Below are 26,040 nucleotides of genomic sequence, written 5' to 3' on the forward strand. Positions count from 1 at the left end.
AATACGCTGATATAACCAAGCTTGGTTTTCGCCAACGGAGAGGCGATAATGAGAGGAAGCCACGTCAGAATATTGAGATGCACCCTTTGACTTTACCCTTTTCATGTCATATGCTTCGGCTCATGTGTGACAGTAGTGCTCTGTCTCATCCATGACTTAATAAAAAAAAAGTTTCTCACACGTCACTCTTTAACTTGTATATAATGTGTGTATCAGAAGACAGATTGTCACCTATTAGTCCCCTATTACCAATGCCTTGAAAGACTAGCAGAACATACTGCTTGGTTGACAAGTGTCCATCGTATCATAATGTGGATCAATTATTGTGTTTAATAAAAAAAAGTAAATAAACTGGTCTATGTGGCCCAGTCTGGCCACCATACATCTGAGTCTGTCCTCTATTGTCCTTTCTTCATTCTTTGCCAATTTTGCAGCACTTTAATCCTCCAGCAAACATTTTCCCCAAGCAATCCCTGTAATTCAGTAAGTATGGTGCACTAATGGTAAGCAGATAAATATTTTGTCATTTACACTTCAAAAAAGTCCCTCTTAGCAAGTCATTTCATTTAGTACTGAGTAATAAAATCTTAAAATTGTTCTGACAAGTGGAATAATCTTGCTATTCAACTTGCTTCCAATGCAAGTCAACTTGTTTCAAAAATATTTGGAACAGGTGACAGCATTTTGATAATCTTGGACTGATTCGCCTCATTTCAAGAAATTCTTCAAACAAGTTAAACTCAATATATTTTTTCTTGCTTCATGAAAATTAAGATTTTATGACTGAATACATATATATATTACTTGTTAACATCAGCATTTTTACAACGTAAAAGACCAATCTTTTCTGGTTTTCCCAGTTTAATATAAGCGCTTCAATTCTTATAAGGTACCATGCAAAGGCAGAAACCTACTCTCTGTAACTTATCTGCTGAGGAGCAGATCTTATTGTTGTCAGCTCACTTCTAGTTTTGCCTTATTTCATTCTGCAGTGGCTGTAGCCTACAGCTACGGGAGGCCAGCAGAAACTAGATCCAGACTTAAGTTTGCACATCAGCACTTCTAACAACACAATGCCTTTAGAAAACTCTCTCTCCTCAGCCTCCTCGGGGCGTTGCTGAAGCCTCTCCACTGTAAACTATTCAACGTGGGAATAGTGGAATAGAGGAGCATTATGTTATCATGTATGCACATCCCTTAGCATCGCGGGCCCCTAAAGCTCGTCTTAGCATTGTACACCCTCAAACTGACAGTAACCAATCCTCTGAAATGTCGTTTCTCAGTTTCACGTTTCTGTGATAATGGAATTCAGTACCAGTAATATCCCATTGGGTGAAGCCTTAAATGTGTTACCAGTGAGTGGGTCTTCCTGCCAGGTTTACAGCGAGCCACTCTGCCGAGCGGTGAGAGGGAATAACAGATGTCTGAAAACCTGATCCTGACAGCGTCTCCTCTAGCTACCCAAAGGGACCAATCATTCTCAGCAACCTGTCAGCTTATTATACTGAATATATTCTTGCTGCTTGGTAGAAACATCCATATGTAATATTACCAGGTGTAAATCCTATCACACGCTTCAAGGGAATTTAAGTGTACAGTCTTTGCCTGATACTATAATATAAATATGGCTTAGAGGATCCTGACATGAAATCAGAGACGCTAGGTGTGATGCCTAATGCGGTTTTTTTTTTTGTGTCGCAACCTCTACCGTCAGTTCATCTGATGCCTTATGAGTTTACACAGGAGAAATATGGGTCATTTATGCTTTTGTTTGTGTTCCTTGGGTCTGCTAGTTCTGATACTGAGCATGCGTTTGTGAGGATTGTGTAGAGAAATGTACCTGGCATACATCGAGTTTACAATTTAATCAGAAAACACCAATCTATTTAATCACGTTAGATTACAGTACAATAAAAACAACCATGAGAACAAGTTTTCAAGTAGCTTATATTCATTTTAACCTAGCTGTTAAAATTAAGTGGTCTTGTCAAGAGTTCACACTATTCACTGCATGATTCTGAGTGAGCATTTCAGTAGTGTTAATTCATAAAGACTATTGTATAATTGGAAGTTACTGTTTCACTGACATCTTATTATGGAATAATTTAGCTGTAAAATGAATTACAGTATTAACATTATGAATTAATGACCAAGGCACATTAAATATTTGAGTTGCATTAGTTAATCCCTCACATACTATTACTAGTTGTTCATCCTCCTTTCTGCCAGAAAAACAAAGTCCTTTTTGTGATATCCATCTTATTATAACACTGATGAGTAATCTAATATTAAGCCCAATAACACTACCTGTCTATGTAGGTGTTGGTACATGTGTAGCAGTGAGTGAGTCCAGAGTTGGGGATCTGAGTCTGTGCCTGTTAGCTCTATAACATATCTAGAGCTGTATGTGCTCTCAGTTATAGTTTGCTTTGAGCACCTTGTAGCCTCCACACCCTTCTGACTCCTTCTTCTGTGGTGTCCAAAGCCCTGAACACCTCAACATCCCTTGTCTGGTTAAAGCGCCGCAACAATGGCTGGAATACAGTCACTGGGATGCTGAAGTTGAGGTGCGGGTAGGTCACTTTGGTGGCAAAGTCTCTTGTGTTGCTGGATACAATACCTGGAACAAAGCAAATACTCTTACGCTCTGTTAACATTTCAACTACAGCAGTGCAGAAAGAGCCATCTGATGTGTGTAGATGTCTTTTCCATACACATCCAGGCTCATCCATGTGGTGCATTGTTACATTAATCTTTTCCATGGTCAAAATGTGCCCCCCACTGCTCAAAAAGGGTACATCATGCTCTAGTTGCACTGAGTGTACACTGTGACAAATTGCAGGCTACAGCCTTACCCAGCAGCTCTCCTGAGTGTGTGTGCACCACAGCACCCCCGCTGGCCCCCGCCTGTACTGCGCAGGTGGTCTGAAGCATGACAGGCTGGTAATTCAAGCTGATGGCTTTGGAGAGGACGCCGCAGGTCAGGGAAGGGCCACAGCTCCGACCCAACCCGCCATAACCCACCACCACTACATCCTCGCCTGAAGGCAGAGAGAAAAGGTTCAATATCAAGCTTGTAATAGCTTTTGTGTTTGTGCGTGTAGAAATATGTGTACACATGAAGCAAGTTGCTACCTGGCTGAAAAGACTTGGCAAGCCGTGGGAACACAACCTCGGGGGCGGAGTCTCTCAGCTGCACCAAAGCCAGATCATAGGGTGAAGATGCCTTCGTGGAAAACAGCACGTCGCCCACAGTCTCCTGGAACCTGTGAATCAGAATTCACTAGTTACAACTGACAGGCTCTGTATTGTTCGAGCCAAATCAATTCACAGTGGGATTGCTCTCTAACGATCTAAAGGAACATGAGTAATGCAGCTAACTTTGCTGTCTGACAAGCGTGAAGAGCAAATTTTATTCAAATCACTGACTGTGTAGAGCAGGATGGGGAACTGCCCTGTTTAACTAAGCCTCTTTGGCTTGTCAGGTGACATTGGATGGGATGAAGACAATGTGTTAAAAAAATCCCAAATTTAATCCATTCAAGCCTTAGACACTAAACTGACAGTTCTTCCAATCAGTGCCGTGGGGAGGTGGGACAGTGCCAACAAGAAGTTATATAACTCACTTGATTTGTTTGTTCAGTGCTTTGTTCTCTCTTGTCATGTTACCCACCTTGAGTTCACCAGTAAGTGATGATTTATGGAATGAAACATATTGGTTTGGATCCAAGAATTGTGACATTTGGTTTATATTGACACTTACCCAAGTCTTATGTGTTCAGGATCCTGCTGTAAGAGAAATACCTGCAGACCTGACCTATGTCTATTTAGATGTAAGTTTATGTAAGTTTAATTTAGTGGCAAATTTAGCTGTGGTATGCATGACAGTAGCATTTGCTTGTTAATTTACTATATTGTTGTGGCACCCCAGTATTTCTGTGTTTTTTCTTTGTTGTACAGAAAAAAAGATCCACACCATCCAAATCATCTGTGTTATCAACCGTCTGTAATAAACTGGTTAAACAGCTCTTGAGTCCTTCTGTGTGTATGTTCAATGATCCGGACTTTACAGTTAAATCAGATTTGTAATAGTTTACACAGTGGATGTGTCATTACCTATCTCTGTGACAGAACCTCAGAGTGACAGACGACTTTCCGTTGACAACATGCCGGCAGGTCAGAGCCAGCTGAGGAGCGACAACAACCCCCGAGCCCCAGAACTGTCCGCTGTCTACCAGGCACACGGTGGGGTGTTTAACAGCTTCTGACACATGAGCCGTGTTGGATAGGTGGAGGCCTGCTTCTTCTCCCTGATGGAGGTGAATCTCTCTGTGTGGGTCTTGAACGTTCACGCAGCAGATGATGTTCCTGAAGATCAGCTGGAGGGAGCAGACCAGGGTGAGGCCTATCCACTCGTTTGCCTTCCAGCAAAGCGAAGACACAATCAGGCCAACGAGGTACGCCCGGTTGCCTTTTGGCAGAAACAGCCCCCCACCCTCTGTGCCAGGCAGGCAGCGGGCATCTGTGAGAATGACAGCGTTGTCCTCTCCGGCTAGGTTACTGATGATCCCCTTGCTGAGGGTGCTGATGAATAGATCTGGGCAGAGAGAACCGAAGGGAGAGCCACACGCAATGACCGGGCATCCTTTCTGGAGCGGAGAGCTGTCCTGCCAGGGTACGGCTCCTGAATTTGGGACACCGTCTGCAGCACCTGCCTTGAGTAAAGCAAACCAGCTGAGGAACTGGGAGTCTCTGGTCACTTCTTCATCCTCTTCGTCGCCATGGAAACGCCATTTGTCAGCCTCTTGGAAAATTGCCCGGAACGCCTTCTTGAACTCCAGGCAGTTGACCAGCATCAGCAGCTCGGCTGTGGCTTCATGTTGGCGGGTCGTGTTGGTTTTGGAGACTGTGTATGCTTCATATGCGCACTGGTTGGTGTCCAGACCTCGCTGTGCAGAAAAACTTAGGCGAATGTTAAGTTTTTCGCTGAAACTGTGCGGTAACAGGAACCTGGGATCTGCGGAGAGAGATTCGTTATCCTTAATAAAACGGGAGAATGGGAGACCGTTGCAAATCACCGTTCCGGTTTGGGAATTGAGGATGACTCCGCTGCAGCTGACGGGTCTTTTGGCAGAAAAGGTCTCGGACACCGTGACAACACAGCAGGACTTCTCGATTAACTCCATTCCGTTACTAACATCGATGAACTTTGCGCCAGTGAGCGTGTCGAGCAACTTGACGACACTTGAAGATTTGCAAAACTAGCAAATTAGAAACAGCTGGACCCCTGTGGTGAGACGAGGAAAACAAAACACCATACTGAGTAATGTCCTATATTAATATCGTGTATTAACGTTGTTGTTGATTATAGTCCTTAAATTTCGTTAATATTCTAACATGTTGATTTCAACTTCCTGGTTGTGTTTCATTGGCCCAAGGGAAAAGACGAAACACCAACGATTAAGGTGATTGGTCAGGTGTCCTGTCGAGCAGTTCTGAGCCAATGGCAAGTAAGTAGGTGGGACCATAATGCTTGTTCGTTTTGTTACCTGGGGTATCCCCGATGGGCGTTGAGGTACCATAGTTTATTAACCATGTGTGTGTAACACATTATGTGTAAGAAATTAAATACAAAATGCATGGAAGTTAAAAAAAGAAATGCATTTTCATTTGATGAACATTTGTTTAAACTGAAAACAACGATTCAGACCAGATTTAGAGGATTGTCAAAAATATTTATTATGCTCAAACTTTTTTTTTCCACACATTTTTTCCAATATCAATATGACCTACCCCGTGTAACAGATACATCACTTCAAAGTCGATTAGCTAGCTGTAACATGAGGCAAGCCAAGTTTGTATTACATAATATAAATAACATATATTATTTACAAAATAATGGATAACATTGCACAAATAGGTCAATTCATGCACACCTTTGCCCTATTTTTAAGTACCACCCAAGTACTCTCATATCATTACTGCATGCTGTGGGCAGCTAATAGTCACAAAGTACTCAAGTCATTTCACAGTGATTCACCATGGATAAAAACAGGTAGTTGGGCATTCCCATTGTAGACAAATGTGATTGGCTTACATCACCTGGCTGTGCTGATGCAATTATAATATCCTGCAATTATTTAACACTGTTCTAAAGCATTATGCACAAACAATTAAAGCTCACATCAAAACATCAGTTAATGCACTTGTGGTCACATTCATATAATTGGCTTGTAGTGGTAAACTCTTCATTGATTAAAAAAAATCAACAAAACTGTTAGTACCCTGGGAGGTAGGCTACTCTATTGATAATATGTCTGTGATCAACAATTAATCATACGGCACCCAATCAGTGGAACACTTTCTAGAGAAACAACTCCATCCTTCAAAAGAATTGATGGCACTTCAGGATTACCACCGCTGAGAAGGAAATAGAATAAATCTAAGGAAATTATGTTTCACCTGTTCTAACAAAGTTGTGTTTTGTTTTGTTTTTTTCTCAATCAAGCAAGAGCAACTCTGAGCACAAAATGTTAACCAAATCGTCCTTCACTGTAAGCCAACACCAACAGCTAAAAATAAACCTGGGTCAGAAACCGGTTCACAGCGATGACATGTTCTATATGCAGGAGGCTGCTGCTCCGTTATAACTGGAGACAAATTCCCTACAAGTTTCAAGTAAAGGTGGATAACCATAGCATGAAGAATAACTCTTATTCACTACACTCAGTTGAATAGTACAGACTGATGATTCATAACTAGCCTACTGTGGCAAGACTGATATGACTTACAGATTTCTTTGAAAGAATGAGGGGAAAAAACAGCGTATATTCATACAAAAACATTATTTGAAATATATTTCTCATTGGCACAATGTCACAATCCTGAATAAATATAGTATAATTATTAAAATATCTCTCCTGCAGGTAGTTTTGTGTGGGACCTGTCCTTGTGTGCATAGACAAAACGGTAAATCAGGTAAATAGGACAAAAAAATAAACTGGATCAGTCAATATATTGGGAGAGCCAGCGGAAACCGTCACCATATCCTTGTCTCTTCAGCACACTGCACATGAAAACCTCCATTGGCCTCAAATTCAGCTCCTTAAGTGACACCTTGCCCTGAAGAGAAAAACACACAGTTAAAAAGGATGGATTTTAACTGACAACATCTTTGGTGTACAATCACTATGCTGCATCTTACTACTGTAACATTATTCAATCCCAGAACATCTCTATCTGTGTGGAGCCCTAGATCTTGTTAACCTACATGTGTTCATTACCTTTCCAGTTGTGTGGCCGAAAAGACCAAACATCCCTCGGAGTGCGTCCTCACTGATGGCTTCTGGACGATCTATCTTGTTCCCCAGGATGAGAACCGGGACATTGGAGATGGTTTCATCTGTTAACAGGGCCTAGAGATGGGAAATTACATAACATGTAGGCCAAATGCTCTTGTCCTACCAACGATAGCTGCTGTGTGTTGATATAGAACAGAAGCGGCATCAATATAACTTACATCCAATTCTACTTTAGCCTCTGCTAGTCGCTCATGATCAGCACAATCCACCAGGTAGACTATACCATTTATGGCTGGGAGGTAGTTCTTCCAGATCCTTCGTGCTGCGAGAGTCAGACAACATCAGTATTTATCTACGACCCACAACTGGTAGCTGCCACTTGAAAGCCTTAACCGCCCTTTAAATGTCTAAGATGCACAAAAAAGGCTCAATAACGCTTTCATAATCCCTACCTTGTGCATGACCGCCCAGATCAAACGTTGTAAAGGTCATTCCAGCGATAGTCAACTCCTCGGATGCTGAGGACAGAGGGGAAGCATTTAATGGACTTCAGATAAGTACTGAAGCAAAGAAACATGTACAGCCCTGCTAACGAGGGCTGATTGCTAAACTGAAAACATATCAAAGCATTTGTACTTGGATGTAGCGTGGGCACATGCTGTCCTAGCCGGTCATCTCTGAGCATGTGCAACAATGTTGTTTTTCCAGCATTGTCTAGTCCAAGAAACACCAGCTTGCCAGTCTTCTTGTACAACCCTGAGGGCAGGAACAAAAACACACCAATTTGCATTTAATATCAAACAGTACAATGTTCTTCCATCAGCAGAGAGCGGCACATTTCATGGATTTGAAAGGTTTAGAGTGTTTGGGAATGAATTTTCTGTATGATGAATGACAATTTATTTTGGATCACTATAATATTACATGTCATACAACATTTTGGTGATATTACGTGGACAATATTGTTGATATTTTAGTACAATACTCTACCTAATAGGTGCAAGACACTGCTGAACCCCCGGTAGATCCAGTCAAATATAAAAGACATGTCTCTTGACTGCCTGCAATACAGATGTTATACCTGTGATCATTTGTTATGCATCATTAGAAAAGCATAAAGAAAAGCAGTTTCGTTTATTCGACAATAAAAAGCAAGATAGACACAATAAACAAAATGCATCTCAGCTTAATTCGACCAGGATAACACAATAAAGTCAACAGACTTATTTAGTAAGCTATTACTCAGCGATTAGTTAATGTTCCAGCTGCTGTCATGGAGAATGCAGTTATCTTCATTCATGCAAAAAACCTTCACCAAGGGGTAGGGGCTAATGTTAAAATATTCAGTGTAAGTATAAAGCATTTAACATACTGTATAAATCCTATTGCAAACACTATTGCATTATAAAATCTAGCACTGAAGCTCATTGTTCATTTTTTTCCCTGACCCTGGATTACTTTGCTGGTATGTGTAAGCTCTGTGTAATCACACAAGCCACCGAGTATGAAGACTGGAGCAGAGCTGGAAGGAGAGAAGCTGAGCTACAGACCGGCTTTAGATGTAGTGTGGTGTGTTCAGAGAGCCGCCTCACTCCTATACAGTCTGCAGGCACAGTGATCTTCCTCAGACTATTTTTATGACAAGTTGTGGCAATGACACTTGATCTTACCAGTCACCCCCCCCCCCCCCCATACACCCCTCTCTCTCTCTCACACACACACACACACACACACACACACACACCTGTCACTCTCAGTGGAACTTGATGTGCTTATTGCAGTGAATAGCGAGGACTTCAATGACTACTGCCTCTAGAAATTACCCAATTGTCGGTTCTTTTCTAATGATACAAATGTTTCAGTTTGGTCAACTGTAAACACCAAAACCCAAAACTACAACAATGTGACGTTCAATTCATATTTAGCCTGTAACATAGCTGACAGAGCTCCCTCACCAAAAATAACCCTGGTAATCATACAATAAATTTAATAAGGATTATATAGGAACACCACAGCAAAACTATAAGTCCCAATAGAAATATAGGATCAAAAAAAGAAATAAAAAACATAAAATACGATAAGGTCATTGTTGACTCAACATTGAGCCACAGACACGAGTATTACAGTAATATTAGTTAGGGTTGCCACAATACCAACTGATACGTAGCGGTAATCAGGTCAGTGGTCTTATACTAAACAAACAACAGATTTGGTAAACAGCCTTGAGTGCGCGCGACTGGTCCAGAATAACAAACTACACCGTCAACTTTACTTACTCACGCAAGGACAGTTTTCCAGCCAGCAGCCGCCAAGAGTTGGGTGCTGATGTGGAAAAAATATCGAACAAGGTAACCTATTACGATTATAGTTTTGTGTTGTTTTTTTTACCTTGGTCTGCCTACTTTCTGACCTCCCGCTCCGCTGCTTTTTGGTCCAAGCTTTCCCCGTCGATTGACAGGTACAAATTTTGACAGTTCACCGGAACTACGTCACTGAATTGCGATTGTGGGGCTTTGGGGGGGGGGACGGGTCACTTACTGAATGTTACACCTTCGAGACATACATCCATAATACATTTTAGCCAAGGAAACCAGTTGCTATGACACAACACACAATCACAAAGAACATCTCATCTGAAAGAAACAGTATACAGCTGAAGATACAACACTACAGCTGGGGGAGGATATTTAATATGTAACAGTGAATGGACAGTTGAGTGAACACCAGGTGGCAGTAGTATCACATAATAGGGGAGGTACAGCTCAGTGAACACCAGAGGGCAGTAAATGCATCATGAAATCAAATCACATACCCACCTCACACACTATTAACTCTACTCATTAAACCCCCAAACAATAAAGTAAAGAAAGTAAATGAATGTTATGCTCTGCTCCTAAGAACAAATTCTGTAAGAGAAGAATGCCATGCAATCATTTTATTTTCCAATACTTAAAAAACAAAATCCACACCTCGATAATAATTTAAACGGAAAAGCTTTATTAAAGCAGTTCAGAGTCTTATACAGGGCACAAGTACCTACTCTGTTTGACAGCACATCTCCAAAGAGATCTTTGTTAAATATGTGAAAATTCATTGGCCAAGACATCAGTACTTTTCTACTTTTTCCCCCTCTACAGTATCTACCCAGTATCCCCCCCCCCAATCCCATCTGCAGGAAAATAGCCAAGCCCAATCCCATCCATGTTGATTTCAAGTGTATGATCTTCCATTTTGCCTTCGAAAGACGAGGCACTCACTCCGGTCCGTTCCAACCAGCTCTTGGGTTACTTTCTCTCGTAGTAGAACCATTTATCTACTGTAAATAGAAAAGCATAAGTGTCACTCTCACACAAGATTAATAACATTCAGCAAAAATGAAATCAACAGGCCCTCACCGGGATCCTGAATATATTATACAGTAACAAATCCGACAAAACAAATTATCTGTGCATTATTGACAGGGAATTGCTACCTGATGAGGGAATGGGTTCTTCTGTTCCACAAGGACATGTCTAAAAATGGAGACAAAGATATCCATCAGTTTTGAATTAATGCATAAGGAGGGATGATGTCTAATGTATGAATTTTAAACAAGAGATGAACAAAATGGTACTGACTTCACCGACAACAGCTTTAGCCTCATCCGCTGAGCAGCAATAAGGACTGTCTCCAGCCGAAACGCACGTGTTTTTGCTGGATTGTGCGATTAAAATGGAAAAGGAAAAGGTCATGTTAACAAACCATAACTGCAGTGGTGTCAATGTACTGAGAGAGCAACTGTATATTTAAGCTGCAGTCAAAGCAGTGAGAAAAATATATGAGTCCTAAATGCTCTGCTCACCAGTTCAGCTCCCCTGCTTTGCTCTGTTGGGAAATGAGGGCTTTCCAGAAGTTGTGAGTGCTCTTGATTGTTTCAATGGCAAAGTCCTGAAACAGAGGGAACAGAAACTGTTTAATTGAAATGAATGTGAGTTTTTCCACAATGAACTATTACGTTAAGGCCAAAATCTGAACACAATTCTTTTCTTTAACTCAAGTTCAGTTGATCTTCAGAAAGTTTTCAGAAATTTCCGGGCAACTGTAAATGTTGCTACCATAATGTTGCTAATCTGTCTATTAAGCAACAGTGTCTTGCACAAGAAAGGCAAGTGCATGAACTGCAATTCATCTGGTCAAACTAAGAAAGCTGACTTTTAAACAGCAGCCCATGCCAGCTTTGTGAACGAAGGCAAGGCAACTTTGGTAAAGCAGAAGACTGCTAAAGGTCAAACCAATCTAAACCAATCGCCACTGTAAAAACAATGACTAGGTAAGGCCGAGGTGTGCTAGGTGCAGACCTTGTCTTTGAACTCTTCATTGAAGGCAAAGCGGTTCTCTGGTTTCCCATCTGGCACTTTGTACCTCCGGAACCAGTCAACTGTGGCCTCCAGATAGCCGGGCTTCAGGCGCCGCACATCACTAATGTCTAAACACAAAGGGACAGCAGAGCCAGTTCAGAGTATGATTGATGCAAGACAGTTTAGAAATTCAGATTCAGAAAAAGTATCAGTAGTAAATTGGTGTCCTAAGTAAATGAGGCTCATGCTTACTGTTCAAGTCGCTGGCTTCAGGGTCCTCTACATTGATTGCAATCACTTTCCAATCAGTCTCCCCCTCATCGATCATGGCCAAAACCCCAAGTACCTTCACTTTGATTACCTCCCCACGGGAGCACACCTACAGAGGCAAATTCATATCATTGTACATCTGTGGCCCATAGGAACACTGTTTGTTGGGCAGGCATCAGTATCATTATATTTTCCTTGGTATTATGCTTGGTAACAAACAAACACTCTACACTCAATATAATATGCCAAACACAAGGCTATAAGAGACATGAAATCATGAGCTGGTGTTGTACCTTGCTGCCAATTTCACAAACATCAATGGGGTCGTTGTCACCACAGCAGTCAGTGTCTCCATCTTTGTGCGCTGGATCTTCCCAGGTCTAGCAAGACCCAAAAAACACAGACATGTCAGCAGAGTTAAGTGACACAGGTAAAGGTGTAGCCTTGTACATTTCCAAGGCTTAAAATATCATGTGACTAATGACAACCATAACAATTTTCCACCAGGAAGATGTAACAGTATCTTAAGAAAAACAAACAAACAAAGAAACTAACCTGAGGTATTGCTCCATAGTTCCATATGTAGCCCTTGTGTGGGAAAACATTGGCGACGTAACGCAACTTGCCCTTCTTCACATCTTGCTTTATTGGGTTCAAGGAGGCCGTTGTAGCTATCTGAAAATAAATTGCACTGTAGTTACTCCTTTGACCACTTCTGATTACTGCTAAATAACACTATAAGTGACCTGAATGAATTTAAGTGCTGGTAGGCATTCACAAAGCCTTATTAACAATGAAGGAGCCTCATGTTAGGCTACATTGCAATAAAATAATTAGGGATGACAGCGTCAAATTTTAGAATGATTCAAATAATGAAAAGGTGGTGGTGGAAGATCATTTCAGACTCTTACCTCCATCTTGGCATTTGTCCATCTTGGTACTTCAACTACCACGTGGAAGATGTTCTGTAAGAGAGGAGAATCTGTCTTGATACTCGTCAAATCAACAACTAGAATTGTAAAATTTCTATACCATAATATTACACAACTGCCTGCCACTCCAATCCAGCTGACCCAAATCAGACATGAAACATGAGAAACTTGATTCTTATCATGTTAAGTCAATGTGCTACATGTTGCTTTACTACTTATTTATTACTTTGGTTGGGTTTGTGTGAGAGAAGATATTACCCAAATAATTGTTGCATAAAGATAAGATACTAGATAATCCAGTGCAATCACATGGGATATTAGCATGGCACTGGGAAAGTAATGAGTAAAGGCCATTGCCTTGGCAAACAGACTATGACCTTGCTATTCCTGACAGGAACAAACATTACATAAAATAGTTTCATTATCTGTAATGGACATTTGCCTATGAAAAATCTAATGGGTGTACTATGTAGGGATAAAGGTGACAGAGGAGACTTTACCTGACCCTCATCAGCATACATTGGTATGTCATGGAATGGTGAAATGTACTTCCCATCAGCATTTTCTGCAAGACAGTCAGATCAAACACAGTGACTATGGTGGAAACACACAAGCTGCTTTTTCTGTCTTTTGGGGTAAGTGTAAGTGTTTGGCAACGTGTCAGTACGGTATTAAGTGACTGTTTTAACAGTGTTTTGTCCACTAATAACCAACAGTCTGCTTGCGTGTTGGATCTCAATGTTGGTATCAGTTGTGTGTCTTATAACGCGACATCGATGAGGGCGTTGTCCCACCAACACCAAGGGTTTATGAGTCTGTGCTGGATGACGTGAGGGGATTTGGGGAAACACAAATCACTTCCTTCTACAATAAACACGTAATTTCAGGAGACTAAGGATAACTAGAGTTAATAGCACACCGTAAGAATTCAGCCATATCAGGCCGTTCAACCGACAGAGCCGGTTGGGACAATTTCCAATGGCCCAAACCTGTTAGCTGTGAGGTTTCATGTCATTCAAACAATTTGAAGGTTTATGTGTACATTTTCGTCTGTGAGAAGGTTTCTATGCCTGTAACGTTAGTTATTAGTTAGTGATAAGATGAAACCAGCAACAATGAATAAGAAGTGACACGTGGGAGATTGCGGGTGGCCCACAGACCTTTCTGCCGATTCCCCAGACTAGCAAACAAAGACGAAACTTTTTCCCATTTATTACTTACTGAAAAACAAGCGATAGCTCAACGTGTTGGGGTTCCCCCTCTCTTCGACTGTGTAGCTCATGTTTAATTCCAGGTTTGTGTTCCTGTCCGGTACTGTGATGGTGGCTGGCGGTGGAAGCGTCAACTGATGTGACGTATGGAGTAGAGAAAAAGTACAACACGCCTGCGCACTTGGCGGATGATGCCTTCAAGGGCTGTCGGACATATTGTGGTATGAATTGGAACGTACATGTACGACCCGCCCAGCAAACATTTGCTCAACCTGTGTCAACTTCAAGGCCAGTCTATGGTCAAGGCCAACAAGGCCAGTAGATGTCGAGCCATAACCTGATATTATTTCTACCTTTGCCGATATGACAACCTTAGGGGAATGATGATTTTGTGGAGACGTTGTTTTATAATGGTATAACCGAATAAACATTGTAGAGAGTTTTTCTAAACATATTCTAAACGTTATATGCTATCATGTAAATGGGTAATATGGGGGCTAAAATGGGTTAATCTTTTATTCCACGCGTTCCTCGAGTTGCGTTTATTAGGAATTATTAGGAACTATTTGTCCTTGCATTTCGGCCTCCAATGCCACCGGTGAGATTGGGCACTTTAGGACTGGGATGCCAGTGTGAACTTGATCGGCCAGGTGAGTTAACAAAAGGCATTTCGATTTAAAACAAAAATGTAATTTTGAAAGACGTGTTGTGTTTTTACTGTTTGCAGTCAATATTTATGAGATTGGGGCCGAGTTGTAGGTTTTGTTTTGTTTTTGGAGATAGCTGGTTTTCGTATTTGCTAGCTGTGTTAACCATCTAAGGTAATTTTACAAATGAAACGCGCGCATATTCGTGTGGCAAAGCCGTTTTCCTGTGGAACAATCCTCTGAACTTTTGGCTATAGGACCCCTTCTTCTCTATTTTTCCACTCTTTATCCGTAGCGAGGGGGTCGGTAGCTTTTGATGTAGCGTTAGCTAGATAAATTGATTTTAGGTAGCCACCAGATTTCCCGCCGATGTAATTACACCTGTGTTTGTAATAATCTGGTTACGAAAATTGTCCTTCACTGTATCACAAAGTAGGAGGAAGCCTTGATATTGATATTATTGTGTTCATATGTGTAAACGTGGTTAAAGGCCAAAGTATACTTCTGTGTCACAGTGCCACCGTTGCTACACTAGTGTCTATGGCGGTGTGAGCATTAAAACCACATCAGACATATTGGGTCTTTCAAATTTATTCAAATAAGTACCAGCGGTAGAAAGTAAGTGTAGAAATAAATCACTTTTCTATCTCTATACTACATAGTTCACTTTTGTTCATTATATTCCTAACCACTACAGAGGCGATCTGGAACTGGAGGACAACAGATGTGGCACCGGGGACGACGAGGATGCTCTGGTAAAATCCTTTTTCAACATCCTGGAGTGAAAGGTGAGCTGGAGGATGCCGAGGTAAGGCTTACCCACAGTGCAGCCGAGCAGAGAGCCTACCTGGAAACCCGGTGAAGATGCTGACTGTGGTCCTGGCTCAGCTACAAGGTGAGAAGAGGGAAGAGGAGAAATGGAGCTGCCAGAGACATGAGATGGAGATGGAGGCTGCTGCCCTCAAAGCCCAGCTCAAGGAGGCCCTCTGCCAGCAGACCCAGGCTGCAGAGAAAATCACTCAAGAGCTCAATCTCCAGCTGCAGAGGGCCCAGGTGAAGGTAAAGCAGCAGGTCATCAAGCTCAGTATCTGTGGAGTGGAGTAGAAAGCCCGCTGCCAGCAGACCCAAGATGCCCAGGCTGTGGAGAAATCCATTCCAGAGCTGCAGCTCCAGCTGCAGAGAGCCCAGAACGATCTAGAGCAGCAGGCCGTCAAGATCAAGGCCTGTGAAGTGGAGAAGGAGGCCCTTCATCATGAAATTGAGGAGCTGAAGGAAATGCTCCTGATAGAGGAGGCCCTGAGCACCCAGGCTGCAGACAAGTCAGGCAACCATCGTGGGCCTGCAGCTTTTGGAGAAGGAGAATACTGAGAAGGAGGCTCTCTTCAAAGCAGAGGAGTTGCAAACTACTCTCTGGGGTCAAGAGGAGGCCAACCGAAAGACCTGAGAGAAGACCTAGCAAAGGAGTTGGAGGAAACTCTCCTTAAGGAGAAAGAGGAGTCCCAGAAGGTGCTCCTTCTCCTTCAGCAGAAGGAGCAAAATGCTGAAAAAAACTTGCCTGGGTCCAGACCTTTGAATCCGCCCACTCCACCGAGTTGACTGCTTCTGGTCTGGCATCGTGACATGAAACAGCGGTTTCTCTCGGTTGAAAAATGATCGGTCCAATGAGCGCCAGGGGGGACTAACGATTAGCCAATCAGCGCCACGGGCAGGACTAACGCTGTTGTCAAGCGTTGTCAAGCTGTGCGCCGGAACCAAGGAGGAGTAATAGCAACAATGGCGACCGCTGTAGACAAGGTAGACACTGCTATCGAGGCTGTTCTAAATCGATTAAAAGTACCAATTACTTTGAAATTCGAACAGCACTCTGCTTTGAAGGCATTTATTCAAAGGGGAGATGTTTTTTTCGTATCAGTGTCGACTTAAAATGACGTTAGATTCAGGCGGATACGTTGGTCTCTAGTGATTGGTTAGGGAAAATCGAATCCCCCTCCCCCACAGAAATTGGTTAGAGTGGAGGCAATGTCAGACTGAAGATGGAAATGGAGTGTAACGTGTTGACAATTCTGTCTGATGTCAGGCAAGAAAAAAACAGGATCATGGCCTCCCTGAACCAGGCTGAGCTGAGCAGCAGCTGGAGAGCCACCTCCTCCAGTGGCAGGAGGAGAGGACCGGTCTCCTCAGGGCCAAACATGAGACCCAGCAGGCCCTGGTTCTGATCCAGCAGCAATTCCAGCAGGTCAAACTCTGCAGCAGAGAGGCAGATGAGAAATGGGCCAAGAGAGAGAGCAACATGATGGGCAAGATTTCTGATCTGCAGGGGGAGATGAGTCAGAATATGGAGAAAACGTGAAAGAAGTCTTGCATGCTGGGAAGAGACATCAATGTCCTGAGGAGAAGAAGAAAAAGGAGAAGATGGAGGCCGTATCCAACAAGGACTCCAATAAATTTGTCAAATACTTCAAAGAACCTCAGCCCCCCCGCTCATCATCAAATTCCCCCAACCCCTTTCCCTTTTATTTTTTCTCAGTAAAAAATATCAGCTGTTATCTGATATGTATGTCTGTATTGTTTTATTTCCATAGAGAACTGTAATTCCCACTACAGTCAACACTCAACACTATGCGTAACACAGCTGGACAGAGACAGTGTTAGAGAAAAAATATAAAAGCTGGGTTGGATATATAGTTGTTGTGTGGTTTTGCTATTTAAATGCTGTTAAAAATAGGACCTTCTCTCTCTCTTAAATGATCAAACTCAAAAATGGAAGTGGAGCTACTGTGTTATTTTTGTTCCAGTGGGTCTGATGTCACCTGCCTGTACAGCTGTGAGGAGTCCAACCACAAACCTGCATTCAGCTCTCTATTCTGTTCACCCACTCAGATTTGAATTTCTGTATTTGATTTTCCATACATGGAATATTCAGTGCTGTCCCTGCAACAGGTTAGACTTGTCCTCCCAGAAACAAAAGACACTGAATAGACATGCATGTAAAGTGAATGAACTGAATGCAAACTCTGCATCTGTATGGCGATGCCCCTGAGCATCACGGTGTGCTGCTGTGGCTCATGTTGTGGCTCCCATGTTGCAAAAAGAGGCAGGTAGCAGAAATCATTTGGTGAGTCCCTGTGTTTGTGGATGGTGTTTTTGTGCACATTCAGTGGCCAGTTTATTCGCTACTTTATTAAGTACACACACATTTTGTACCAAACTGGGCTCCTCTTTGCCTCCAAAACAGCTTCAATTCTCCAGGGTTTGGATGCTCCAGTGTTAGAAATGTTCCACATGGATGTTGCTCCATGTTGACGGTAGTTGTTTTCCTGTTTGATATGGCATGTTAGCTTGTATCAATCTTTCCATCCTCCTTTGACTCTCTAGTATGTTCTTGTACTACAAAGTGGCAGATAGGACTGGGAAAGTGGAGAATTTCTAGCTATGTTTACACCAAACTGTCAGGCCACTTTTAAGCAAACTTTTCAAATTTTGCAGAAAATAAAATGCCATCAACATTCCATCAACTGCGTGGAAGTGAATAAATTAAAAAATATAAAAATGTACCTACATAAGCAATAGATCACATCTCCCAGAAAATGAAAAGAATCTTAATACTGTCATTATTTTATAATGCATGTCTGGTATGATATTTATTATATAATTTCTTTATCACAGCAAAAAAAAATATTGCTATTTGTAGTGCATTTGGCCTTTTTACTTTGATCCGCCATTATTTATATACAAAACCATTGAACGGGAACCCCGTTTATGATACCCTGGATGCAGAGATGCGATGTCTAATGGCAGAGCACGGGAGCCGTGCCAAGATTTGATAATGAAAGTAATGTAAGCCTACAACAACGTTTGGTTAGAAAGTATTTTTTTCCTCATCATTCTGCCGCTGCAGCACAAAGTAGCTCTGTGCTGCTTGATCTCCAAAATAATGTTTTGTTACAGGGTCCATTTAAAAAAAAATATTTCAGACAAAAAACACTTGAACGCTCAAAGAATCGTTTTTACCTCTCCCGCCTTCCGAAGAGTTTATGAGGAGCACTTGAAGGCAGCATCAGACCACGCTTGATTTATCTACAGCGATTTGCCGGTAGAGTGGGGCTTATAACCAAGCATTTGCAATTACCATTAAGCATTTTTATTAATTATTATACCTCAGCATGAGTCTTGAAAACTAAGCAAATCGATTTGTGCATATTCAAGTACTCTGCCCCATTTTTTTGTCAGTTTAGTGATAATTTTTGCAACCCTGGCCGATTTGTTTGCAAAATAAAATCGCATTTTTGCTAGTATTTTTTACAGTGACAGGATAGGTGAAACATAAGTTAGTGTACGTTTCCCCAGCACTTTCAACGAGTTTAACCCGTGGAAAATGTTATTTAACCAGACGAATGTAAGCTGGCACCATTTGCCCCTCCGCACGTTGACTTCATATCCTCCCGCAGCTCGCTGTGCTTCCTGCCTTGCTGAGGGAGGGGACGGTGCTGACGGCTGGGAGGACGAAAGGAGAGCCAAGAAAGCTTTTTGGGACGAAATTAGAGTGGGAAAGGCCCGGGGTTCCACCGTCCGTCGGGAAAAAAAACACCTAGTTTCTGCAACTGCTGGATTTGTCACCGAATCGGCGCTGAAATGTCGACCAGTCGTCAGCTTAGCGAGAGCAGGGCCATCCCGACCAGGACGGTGTTGATCAACGACACAACGCAGCTACCTCATGACTATTGTACAACCCCTGGAGGCACTTTATTCTCAACCACTCCGGGAGGTGAGGGGATCTCCTGTCTACTTTATCATTTTTAGAACAGGATATGGGATAAATGCTTTTAACGTGTTTGTGCTAGCTGTAAACCTTGTTATGTTGCTGTCAGTATGGCCTAGGCTGCCAGGCAGCCTGTCAGACCGATCAAAACAAAAACAATGCTTTGCCCCGCCCCTGCCTTCCCTGGCTGGCACGTGATTGGTTGGTTTACAGCGCAGTGATTCAGATAAATGCATTGTAGCCTATAGAAATTATGATATTTATAGAATGTAAATGTTTGCCACCCGTGACAAATAGAAATGTGGCAAATAGCTTCATAAGGCTTATATCAAACAGTTGTAAGTACAGCCACAGATTGTAATTCATGATTCATTACAGTGCATAAAGCCTTTACAAAAAAGACCTACAGTAAATTTTACAATGATACTGTACACATAGCACAGCAAAACTGTAATATTTCTATTAGTCACTATAGGAATATTATTGTGATAAAGCCATAAAATACAAAAAGGTCACTATGAAGAAGATGTATGACACACACACTGTAAGTCCCTACAGGAATAGTATAACGTATCTTTGTTTAGGTTATTATTGTCACACTACCTAGCCTATTCTTCTTATATTTCATATTTCAAATGTTTATAAGGTGACATTTGCTTGCGGACACTATGACTTGAACCTGGATCCTCTGGGTGAAGGTTGGTCTCCCTACTCACTACACAAACCTGATATCTGTCTGCTGTTAACAGGAACCCGGATCATCTATGACCGTAAGTTCCTGTTGGACAGGCGTAATTCTCCTATTGCCCAGACCCCCCCTGCCCACCTGCCTGTGATCCCTGGGGTGACCAGCCAAAATGTTCTGAGCGAGAACAGGAAGAATGAAGCCAACAACCACATCAACAACCACGATGGCAAGCCGGGAGCCGGTAAGAACAACTGTACAGATCAGGGATGGGGTCAATCAATCAATTCCAATTCAACTGAGGAATTGGAATTTGAATTTGAAAAAACCTGCAGGAAACAGAATTGGAATTTCAGGAAGTTTAATTCAATGAAATTCCATGTTATTTTTGTTTTTTCTTACCACATATCTGAGATTATATGTAGTGTTATCAATACTGAATATCTTAAAATGTTAAAGGTACCTTTCAGGTGGTATTTGATGCATAACATGCAATCATAATCCATACATTATGATTGAATGTATTTGTATTTCTTTATCTGTCTTTTATTTGACTCATAATGTTTGATTTATAACGTTTAGCAAGTCAAAACAACCTCTCTTAGAAGTGGAATTTAATGGAATTCAATTCTGTTTCCTTACATTCCAATTCAATTCCAATTCTGTTCTCTTAGAGCTGAGTGACATTCTGATTCCAATTCCAATTCCAGGAACTGAATTGGAATTTTCCATGCATTCTCAATTCAGTTCATGAATGGCCTCAACCCTGACAAAGATGGAGTAACCCACCATACTGCTTATGTAGCTATGCATGTTTCTATGACGCACGCCCAGTATAGTCAGTATAGTCAGTTGCCCTTCCCTGCTCACAGACACACCCTCTGTTGTTGATCTGAATTTAAAGATTCCAATTACTAACAGCTACGATACAGCAACAGCCAAGCCTGTTCCAGACATGTCTCGACGCCATGTTGTTGTTTTGTGTTCAAGGTGATGACGCCCAGTTTGAAATGGACATCTAACAGACTGGAACCGCACCAGCAGAAGCAAATAACCTGGCATCCACGTGCCAGTGGCTTGGCTTGTAGAAACCAATGTTGTGAGCCCTCATGGCGGCCATCTTCTTTAGCTCTCTGTCTCGCTGCTGGATGTGATGTGTGTAAACCATGGGGATACAGTATATCATAAAGTACGGTGTGGCCAACTCTGGGAACTAGGTAGGAGGGTTTATTTGAATAGATTCCATGGTTACCAGTAGCCGTACAAATCAACCACACAACAAGGGAGAGGGCCTGATTTCTCTGTGCCTGGGCACACTTTCCAATTCGTAGATTGCAGTGCTCATCTCAAAGCTTACTGTGATCATCATTCTGTCCAGTCAGGATCCTTACCAGAGCACACTGTAAAACCGATAACACTCAAGGCTATGTTCAATTGGCCGAGGAAAACGATACTTTTTAGTACTGGCCTCAAAAGTCAAAAGGTTTGATCTTCATCACACTCTTTGGTTTTGAAGACCCTCTTGAGCACGTTATTATTATTTAAATGGAATTTTCTGCTTTTGGAACTACTTGAAAAGCTCCACAATCTATTATCAGTTCTTTGGTCTGTTTAGTTTCCAGTGAAGGTATGTAAAGGGATGCTGTGTTGTTTTTATTTTCAAATTAGCTGAAGATTTCATGCCATTCCAATATTCTATTTTCCATCGCCAACACGAGCCCATGTCAGTTTCCAATTTTCAGTGGAAAAATACTTTTAAAAAAGAGTTACCCTGTGACTTTTAGGCCGTGTTTTAACTGTTTTGAAATCAGCAAATGAATAATTTAATAATTTCAGACTATTATGTAAGGCAAATGATACATACGGTATGTAAATGGCCTTTCATTTAGAATTAAATTTTAAGATATAACCAGCCATTTTATCACTATTGTGACCTTGCTGTAGCAATTTCATTCACACATTTCTCTACTGCCAAGAAAAGTTTCTAAACTTTTTCTCTAGATTTGATGGTTACCTTGAGATACCTGGTTTGGTGTGTTGGCAAGAGCTTTGTGTTGATGACTGATAAAAAACTAAGCAAGGAGGTAAAACTTGGTGACCTCTGTCAGGTGTTTTAGAAAATTCAGACCATGTTAACATTTAGAACAATGTGGAAATGGTTAGATCCCAATAGTAACTTTTGGGTGAAATATAAGGTGATTTTTTTGAAAACTTGAAATTATCCAGGTCTTTTATATGCATTTTATTTTTGAATACATTTTCTTAGTTTTAAAAAATAAGGAGATAGCAGAATTTAAGAGGGCTGTTTTCATGAATTGGTGACTAGTTGGAAATCATCCGCCACATTGCACTTATACACAGACTCTTCTTATCAAGTTAAGGATTTGTTTGGGTCTAAACCCTGTCAATCCTTTTGACTTGATAGAAGTGTTAAGGAACCAGAAAAAGTTGTTTGCATTGGGTAGATACTATCCCTTAATCTACAAGTCTGTCCCCAGTGTCCTTAATCCACTTTACATTACCTTATTCTCTTCATGTGCTAAGTGTATCTGCCCATGCCTTACATTACTTTACATACAATGCAGTAACTAAAACTAGGTTCCTTGTCATCAATTTATACTTTCCAACAGATATTTGTTTATTTTTTCACTGTAACATTCAACAGGTAATATTGTATTTAGCAGCTGAGAAAAATAATTACTTATTTTTTTTTAATGGTTCATTTTGTTATACATATTTCCTTCCTCAAGCAGCTGTGAAGTTTTGGCTCTCTGAAGTGCGATGGCTTTACATGTCATTATTTTGGGATGGTGAAGTTGAGAAAGGCGATATGGACGAGTCCCACATGCTCAGTTAGCTGCACCACTTTTTTGAGTTTTCCTTGCCACAATCGTAGTTCTATCTGCTGATTGTACTCAGTCCAAGTAGCAGCTATGGACTTGGCAAATAAATCACACTGAGATACCTGTTCTTCAGTTCATTCACTATGAGTTTGTTTTACCGCATGATTGGAATGACTGAATGGGAGAAATGATGTCTATCAAAGATTTGTCTTTCCTTTATTGGCTTCGTAATTAACTCTGGCCATGTTTGGTGTTAAATATGTTGAGGGTTTTGCTTGCACCGATTTTGCATTGCACATTTTTTTGGGGGGCTAGAAAAATATATTTGTATTACGGCATTGAAATTCATATTGCAGATTAATTTTCAAGTCAGTTTGGTTTGACATTGAGGGCTTAACATTATGAGAGAGATTTGAAACAAACTTACTGTAACTTTCTGTTCTGATTTTAATTAACTTTATTTTCAATGAAACGCCAATGCCAGTGGACACTGTTGCAGCAAGATCAATAAAGTTCTTTAACAAAGAAAATAGAATGTTGTTTTGGTTTTCAATGTCCAAGTGTGTTTATCAAGAATTAGTATTACTTACACCACTCTGATGATGCTTATATTGAAATGACTGTAACAGGAATCTGTAAAATGTTTGAAGAGCTGTGTAAAACAAAAACAAGCAACTGCTTTCTGCATGAAGACATTAAATCCCCATTTTTGATTTTTGAGTATCTTGCTGAGTATGTATATGTAAATGTGAAAGTAATCTTTGTGCAGCTTTCAGATCCCATCGTAACTAAAAAGACAGGTCATATAAACCACTAAAATATTCAAAATACATTTAAACATCATGTCTAGCTGTTAGTCCTTATATCAAGAGCTTGCTCAATACAATAATGTCCTATATAAACAATGGCAGTAGTGGGGTGATGGTGACTCAGCAGGGGGTGGCAAACTCCTATTTCAGAAAGAGTAGAGCAATATGTTCCTTCAGAGAACATCATGTAAACGTGTTATGATGTTTAATGAACAGAGCAAAGAGCTTTTTACTGCGTGCATCCTGGTTTATCATTACCATGTCCTGGGAAACCAAAAGGAGGCGTGGGCCTATTGCTGAGGAACGCCTTGTATGGCAAGAGAAGCACTTTGTTTTAATGAGGTGAGAGACTGAATGTCTCATATGGGTCCATGTCTGAAAAAATCAAGAACCCTGGGTGTAAAATATATTTTTATTAGATTGGAAGAATATTATCTTGATCTGCTTGGCATCCCCAAGACACTCAAATGTTATGACTCATCTTAGTGCAAAAGACGGAAAGTTGAAGTAAAGTTAATTGCTTCTAAATGTCCTTTCTTGTAGCTGATTACTTTCAGTTAATTTAATTGAACTTAAACTGCACTATACATAATCAGGTGCTTTTGTGGAATATTTTTATTGAAATAAAAACAACAAGGTGAGCAAAAACATAAAATAGTTTGAGTGCAGTTTCAATGCCAAACAGCATTTGGAAGGTACTGAAACACTACTGACACTCAGATACAATGTAATATTTATACAGAGTGGATAGACTCTTGTGAAGAATCTGCATCTCACAGCAGAATCAGGATCACTTCGACTGCCAAACACAGGCAGACTGACCATCTGGAGCACTGGGAGTTTTCCTGGTGGGCCGGTCGACCTGTGGGCCTGTTCAGCTGAAGGACTGACTGTCATGCATATTAATCACAACAGACTCATTTAACAAATTAAAATGAAAAAGCATCTGAACAAAAAGGTGAGGCTGAAAAATCAAGAGAAAATAAATAGAAACAAAAAGTCTCTAGAGGCAATGAAATGCCACAAATTGATTAATTTAGTTGGGAGCACCAGAATTAACAACAGTGCTTTAAGTATCAGTTATGCCAACATCAATATGCAGCAGCACCATGTTGCCACTTTGTATTCTAGCTATTGTGCTTCCTTCAAGTGCTGCCGGAAATATCAACATTTGTTCAGAGCATGTGAACAACCTAACAAAGCAGTAAATATGACTAGGAGACAGGCTGATGTATAGTTCCCAGTAAGGACTATAGATGGAGTTAAAGCACACCCTGAAACCTAAATGGAAATTTACTCCATCAGTATCAGCACACCTGCAACTAGGTTTACCTCCAGTTACCAAACACAATTTCTTAGGGGCACTTGGTTTCGCAAAACAATCAAGGCATTATAAGCCAGTTTCTTTGAACAGCATGTGCTATTCGTTTGAGTGTTTTGACCTTCCCACAACAAGAATTCAAGGAGGATGCTGTTTCTTAAAAAGATAAGTGAAAAATAGCTTAGTGCTGGTGTGCTTGTACAATGTGCAGTGAGTTGCTGCAATCTTTCCACAGTGGTTGCTGCTGCTGGCAGGTCAGTGGTGTAGATCATGTGGGTTTTTCATCAATAAACTAATTCTTGGATGTTCTCTATTGTCATTAACTACAGAAAAGTGCACAGAGAAATCCAGAACATACATACATAAATACATACATACATACATACATACATACATACATCTGTCTATCCATCTATCTGGATCATTTTTCTACTCAGATGGCAAGATGGCAGTTTGGTCGATGAGCCTTCAATTATAAAACATTTTGCTCTACTCTCCAGCTACACAGAAAATTGTTGACATCTCATGAGTGACATCCAGTGGACAGGGGAGGAATTACTTAAGTGCTCTGAACCTGAATTGGGGTTTGCTAATGAATTTACACGCAAAGCTCTAATTTACACATCCAGTCGCCCTGGCCCGTGTTTTTACCTATGGTTTTAACTAAAACAAAAAATAACCATATATTTTATTGCACTGTGAACATTTGAAGATTTTAAAAAGTGCATGTTTTGGAAGAGAAAATGGAGCACCCGGCGAATACATTTTAGGTCTCATTTTCATTAGTCCTGCTTTTTAAATATAATGAACAAGATATTTTATTTACGGAGACAAACGTTAACCTATTTACCCCCAGTTCCCTGAGTTTGTTTCACATTTTACATCAGGCAGGACAAACGCGCCCACTGCATTCTGTGCAGGCATT

At 41.1% G+C, this 26,040-nt stretch overlaps 4 protein-coding genes across 5 annotated transcripts; 1 reads left to right on the forward strand and 3 right to left on the reverse strand.

Moving 5' to 3' along the window:
- Nucleotides 1-1,879: 1,879 nt before the first annotated feature.
- On the reverse strand, nucleotides 1,880-5,368 carry tysnd1 (trypsin like peroxisomal matrix peptidase 1). Its single transcript, XM_071918095.2, has 4 exons — nucleotides 4,117-5,368; nucleotides 3,136-3,266; nucleotides 2,856-3,041; nucleotides 1,880-2,620 (listed from the first exon to the last, which is right to left on the reverse strand). Exons 1-4 carry the CDS (start codon nucleotides 5,184-5,186, stop codon nucleotides 2,418-2,420), a joined length of 1,590 nt encoding a protein of 529 aa, XP_071774196.2. The 5' UTR covers nucleotides 5,187-5,368; the 3' UTR covers nucleotides 1,880-2,417.
- A 398-nt stretch (nucleotides 5,369-5,766) lies between these two features.
- sar1ab (secretion associated, Ras related GTPase 1Ab) lies at nucleotides 5,767-9,749 on the reverse strand. Of its 2 annotated transcripts, none has more exons than XM_071918097.2 (7): nucleotides 9,690-9,749; nucleotides 8,292-8,362; nucleotides 7,938-8,057; nucleotides 7,754-7,819; nucleotides 7,520-7,623; nucleotides 7,284-7,415; nucleotides 5,767-7,122 (listed from the first exon to the last, which is right to left on the reverse strand). In XM_071918097.2, the coding sequence occupies exons 2-7, from the start codon at nucleotides 8,347-8,349 to the stop codon at nucleotides 7,006-7,008; spliced, it is 597 nt and encodes a 198-aa protein (XP_071774198.1). In that variant the 5' UTR covers nucleotides 8,350-8,362; nucleotides 9,690-9,749; the 3' UTR covers nucleotides 5,767-7,005. The 2 variants fall into 2 exon arrangements, with proteins under 2 accessions (XP_071774198.1, XP_071774197.1); XM_071918096.2 differs by lacking the exon at nucleotides 9,690-9,749 and adding an exon at nucleotides 9,578-9,687.
- Nucleotides 9,750-10,278: 529 nt separating this feature from the next.
- On the reverse strand, nucleotides 10,279-14,190 carry ppa1b (inorganic pyrophosphatase 1b). Its single transcript, XM_071918094.2, has 11 exons — nucleotides 14,062-14,190; nucleotides 13,341-13,405; nucleotides 12,820-12,873; nucleotides 12,464-12,583; nucleotides 12,202-12,288; nucleotides 11,891-12,017; nucleotides 11,639-11,766; nucleotides 11,143-11,228; nucleotides 10,919-10,994; nucleotides 10,774-10,813; nucleotides 10,279-10,617 (listed from the first exon to the last, which is right to left on the reverse strand). The coding sequence occupies exons 1-11, from the start codon at nucleotides 14,120-14,122 to the stop codon at nucleotides 10,586-10,588; spliced, it is 876 nt and encodes a 291-aa protein (XP_071774195.1). The 5' UTR covers nucleotides 14,123-14,190; the 3' UTR covers nucleotides 10,279-10,585.
- A 4,985-nt stretch (nucleotides 14,191-19,175) lies between these two features.
- eif4ebp2 (eukaryotic translation initiation factor 4E binding protein 2) lies at nucleotides 19,176-23,520 on the forward strand. The gene is made up of 3 exons (XM_071918115.2): nucleotides 19,176-19,463; nucleotides 20,207-20,386; nucleotides 21,133-23,520. Exons 1-3 carry the CDS (start codon nucleotides 19,331-19,333, stop codon nucleotides 21,162-21,164), a joined length of 345 nt encoding a protein of 114 aa, XP_071774216.1. The 5' UTR covers nucleotides 19,176-19,330; the 3' UTR covers nucleotides 21,165-23,520.
- Nucleotides 23,521-26,040: the final 2,520 nt, after the last annotated feature.

This window comes from Centroberyx gerrardi, chromosome 15 (assembly GCF_048128805.1).
Source record: "Centroberyx gerrardi isolate f3 chromosome 15, fCenGer3.hap1.cur.20231027, whole genome shotgun sequence".
Classification (NCBI taxonomy): Eukaryota; Metazoa; Chordata; class Actinopteri; order Beryciformes; family Berycidae; genus Centroberyx; species Centroberyx gerrardi.

What these genes read in the sequence shown, in the direction of transcription:
- tysnd1 (XM_071918095.2), bottom strand. Translation starts at nt 5,186, where the DNA reads ATGGAGTTAATCGAGAAGTCCTGCTGTGTTGTCACGGTGTCCGAGACC. An exon ending in TGCCAAGTCTTTTCAGCCAG is followed by an intron (nt 3,042 to 3,135) that starts GTAGCAACTTGC and finishes CTCTGCCTTCAG; the next exon opens with GCGAGGATGTAGTGGTGGTG. An exon ending in ACACTCAGGAGAGCTGCTGG is followed by an intron (nt 2,621 to 2,855) that starts GTAAGGCTGTAG and finishes GCTTTGTTCCAG; the next exon opens with GTATTGTATCCAGCAACACA.
- sar1ab (XM_071918097.2), bottom strand. Translation starts at nt 8,349, where the DNA reads ATGTCTTTTATATTTGACTGGATCTACCGGGGGTTCAGCAGTGTCTTG. An exon ending in TCTGGGCGGTCATGCACAAG is followed by an intron (nt 7,624 to 7,753) that starts GTAGGGATTATG and finishes TGACTCTCGCAG; the next exon opens with CACGAAGGATCTGGAAGAAC. An exon ending in AGGCTAAAGTAGAATTGGAT is followed by an intron (nt 7,416 to 7,519) that starts GTAAGTTATATT and finishes TCCCATCTCTAG; the next exon opens with GCCCTGTTAACAGATGAAAC.
- ppa1b (XM_071918094.2), bottom strand. Translation starts at nt 14,122, where the DNA reads ATGAGCTACACAGTCGAAGAGAGGGGGAACCCCAACACGTTGAGCTAT. An exon ending in TGAAGCCAGCGACTTGAACA is followed by an intron (nt 11,767 to 11,890) that starts GTAAGCATGAGC and finishes CTTTGTGTTTAG; the next exon opens with ACATTAGTGATGTGCGGCGC. An exon ending in CTAAAGCTGTTGTCGGTGAA is followed by an intron (nt 10,814 to 10,918) that starts GTCAGTACCATT and finishes CTCCATTTTTAG; the next exon opens with ACATGTCCTTGTGGAACAGA.
- eif4ebp2 (XM_071918115.2), top strand. Translation starts at nt 19,331, where the DNA reads ATGTCGACCAGTCGTCAGCTTAGCGAGAGCAGGGCCATCCCGACCAGG. An exon ending in ATTCTCAACCACTCCGGGAG is followed by an intron (nt 19,464 to 20,206) that starts GTGAGGGGATCT and finishes TGCTGTTAACAG; the next exon opens with GAACCCGGATCATCTATGAC. An exon ending in CGATGGCAAGCCGGGAGCCG is followed by an intron (nt 20,387 to 21,132) that starts GTAAGAACAACT and finishes TTTGTGTTCAAG; the next exon opens with GTGATGACGCCCAGTTTGAA.